The 3,117-nt window shown below is 40.4% G+C and overlaps 1 protein-coding gene across 1 annotated transcript in view; it reads right to left on the bottom strand.

Annotated features, from left to right (window-relative positions):
- The window catches only part of API5 (apoptosis inhibitor 5), a gene marked incomplete in the record, with an annotated part of 38,150 nt that overhangs the window by 30,750 nt on the left and 4,283 nt on the right, over positions 1–3,117 (bottom strand). Inside the window, 1 exon segment of the mRNA XM_014591843.2 lies at positions 724–885. Coding sequence (XP_014447329.1) covers positions 724–885 — 162 coding nt within the window.

The following is a 3,117-nucleotide window of genomic DNA, read 5'->3' as shown; positions in this document are numbered from 1 at the left end:
AGAAAAAAAAAAAGAATGGCTACTGTAGAAATGTTATACCCAGTAACTGTTTATTTTAGATTTTTCAGTATTAACTACCAAATACAGCATTTTTGGATATATTCCATGTACTTAATTCCAAACACTGATCTTGGCTCACTAGGTTTTACACTGAAAAAAAAATTATATATATATATGCACACACACCCCCACACATTTTGTATGTTGGCGATTCACTACTTCATTTGAAAAGCTAAGAGCTAATAGCTGAAAATTCTTAGAAACCTGTTATCAGCAATTAGAAGTGTTAATGGTTCACTCTGTTCCAAGGAAAAACTACTTCTTTTTCTAGTAATCATATACAATTACTAGGCAGGCCAATTATATTTTTGCCATGCAACATATAAAAGAATAATGAAACTATATTTCATGATGTAACACTTAACATCTTAAATATACAATTTGGGCAAGTGTAAATCAATCGAAAATTAGGTCTACTTCCAGATGCTCAATGTGTTATAATCTATTGTATAAAAAGGATGTGTCACAACCTGTTCTTAACAGCGGGTAACAGGCGAGCAAAACAAAGTGTTTTGCGATTGTTTGTCTTTTTCACACCAGGCAGAAGGAATGCACCCTCTCCAAGGCAGCGCCTCTGTGCACACTGATGGGACTGCTGTGTGGCACTTCAGCCGCTCACACCAACGGCCGAGAGCCACGGGAACGCACTGTTCATGAACTTACTGACACGTCTTCATCCTCACAGAGGTCCAACTGTGCGTTGATCGCAGAATCTGCCAATTCTGGAAAGTGCTTGAAGAACTTTGGAATGAACTGAGCTGCTAACCGTTTCTCCTTGGTACCACCTTTCACACCGTCCAGTATCACCTGATAGGCATCTTTATGCTGGAAGATAAGCAGAAATGAAAGGCCATTTAAAGACTAACACACGTGTTCCAGTTTACTCAACATTGTTCCTGGGCGAAGAGCTTAGCCTCATTCTGGAACTTTCTCCAGATGTTAGACATCTCTCTTCTCACCCTATTTCTTCTCTACCCCTTCCACCCCATTCGATTTGTGAGATGGGGAAGGGAGAAGAACGACTCTAATTTTAAGTAGAAAAAAACAAATCAATGTGTTAATGTGCCAACTTCATTCCTGACTGGCCCCAGCCTGTGCCTATGTCATGCTTTAAAGAAACTATGACGAATATCCTTGAATTCTCAAACAGTGTTACGTTTACTTAAACATAAAAATGTACCTATTCCAATTAGCATTGTGAAGAAGGTGAAGGAAATATATTTATGAAATTAAGCAATTCTAGGAAGTTAGTAAGCACAGCTTAATTTTGTCTCACAGTACACGATGTGAAAGCAGTCCATTCATTACATAAGCTAGCCAATTGTGGACTACCGTAGATTCCAATGCCATCTTTTTCCTTTTCTTCTCTCCTTATGTATGACAATGTATGCAAGAATGCGAGAGAGAGAGGAAGAGAAGAAACAGGCGCACCCTCCCCAGGGTCGGCTGCACTGTGCTTCTTCCCCTCCTCCAGTCGCTGGATCTAGGAGACCACACATCCGACTAGCAAGTTTCGGCTGACCAGGCTGGAAATTCGAACCATGTTTGTCTTGTGGGATGGTAACCACTGTGCTATGGAGCTGGCCCAAATACTATACATTTAGACTTTTTATTAGAACAATACATTTCAGAGTTTGATTTTTTCCTTTAAAAAATTTAAAAAGATCCTAAGTGCTGTCCTTCAGATAATTCAGTGTGAAGAATCAACAAAACTCCCAATCCTTCTACACTTGCCTCCAAACCAGTCCTTTCATTACATAACACTGAATTGGCAAAAGACAGTATAACAGAAATTCTGCACATTCAACCTTAATAATTAAGAAACAAAAGTTACCGTCTTGACCCCAAACATGAATTATACATAGTCTAGTGTTTACTCTGTACAAGGAAAGCTGTAAATGCTTTTCATTTTTAGATAAATGCTTATTACTCCATGCAATTAAGAGGGGAATGATTGGAACCAGCAGTTTGCATAATGGCTATGTCGCTGGACTCCCATGTAGTCAACCACGGTTCGCGTCCCGGACCCAGTGGCTTAAACTCACGCCAGGCGCGTGTGTGTGTGTGCCCAAGATCCCAAGAGGAGAACGGAGGAGAAGGGATTGTGGCGTGACCATCTCCCCTGGGGGGTGATTTCTCGCTTTCTGTCTCTCTCTCTCTGACTGGTTAAGTGCACACACCCTATAGCAAAAAACTCTCAAAAAAAAAAAAAAAAAAAAAGAGGGGAATGACTAAAAGACATCCAATGAATTATGTAATTACCAAAATTCATTTTACGATAATTCTTTTCATGAACAATACTATGTTAAATGAAAAAAAGATAAAGCAAGATGCTCAGTTAATGTAATACTGCGAGGAGACCAGTATATCTGTACTAACAGAAATGTCAGTGGATAAGGTTGATGTTTCACCAACCGCAGACACAAGAGTTATTACAGTTTATACTTTTCAGCGCAGATGTTTAAAAAAAAAATCAATGTTGGGACAAGCAGTTGGTGTAATGGCTATGTCGCTGGACTCTCACGTAGTCGACCGTGGTTCACGTCCTGGACCCGGTGGCTTAAAACTCACGACGGGCGCGTGTGCGTGCGTGCCCAAGATCCCGAGGGGAGAATGGAGGAGACGGGATTGCGGGGTGGCCATCCCCTTGGGGGGCGATTCCTGGGGGAATGCACAGGCCCTACAACAAAAACTTCTCAAAAAAAAAAAATCATGGTTGATTTCTCTACCACTTTATATTTCTGGGGTTTATCTTAAAGTTCTAGACAGACTTCATAAAATCAAAGTCTTAAACAGTTCTGACATTCTTATTTTGTTGCGGAGCAACAATTTCCTTTAATTCAATCTTAAAACTCTACTTGTAAAAAGCCATCTGAAGAAACTTTATGTTGTCTAAAATGAAATGCAAAAAATCAGGACCAGCAGATGGTGTAATGGTTACATCGCTGGACTCCCATATAGTGACTATGGTTTGAGTCCTGAACCTGGTAGCCTAAAACTCACGCCAAGCGCATGTGTGTGTACATGTCCGAGGTCCTGAGAGGAGAATGGAGGAAA

The sequence above is a fragment of the Tupaia chinensis genome, unplaced genomic scaffold, assembly GCF_000334495.1.
Source record: "Tupaia chinensis unplaced genomic scaffold, TupChi_1.0 Scaffold000625_1, whole genome shotgun sequence".
Classification (NCBI taxonomy): domain Eukaryota; kingdom Metazoa; phylum Chordata; class Mammalia; order Scandentia; family Tupaiidae; genus Tupaia; species Tupaia belangeri.
This window is presented reverse-complemented; position numbering and strand designations above follow the sequence as displayed.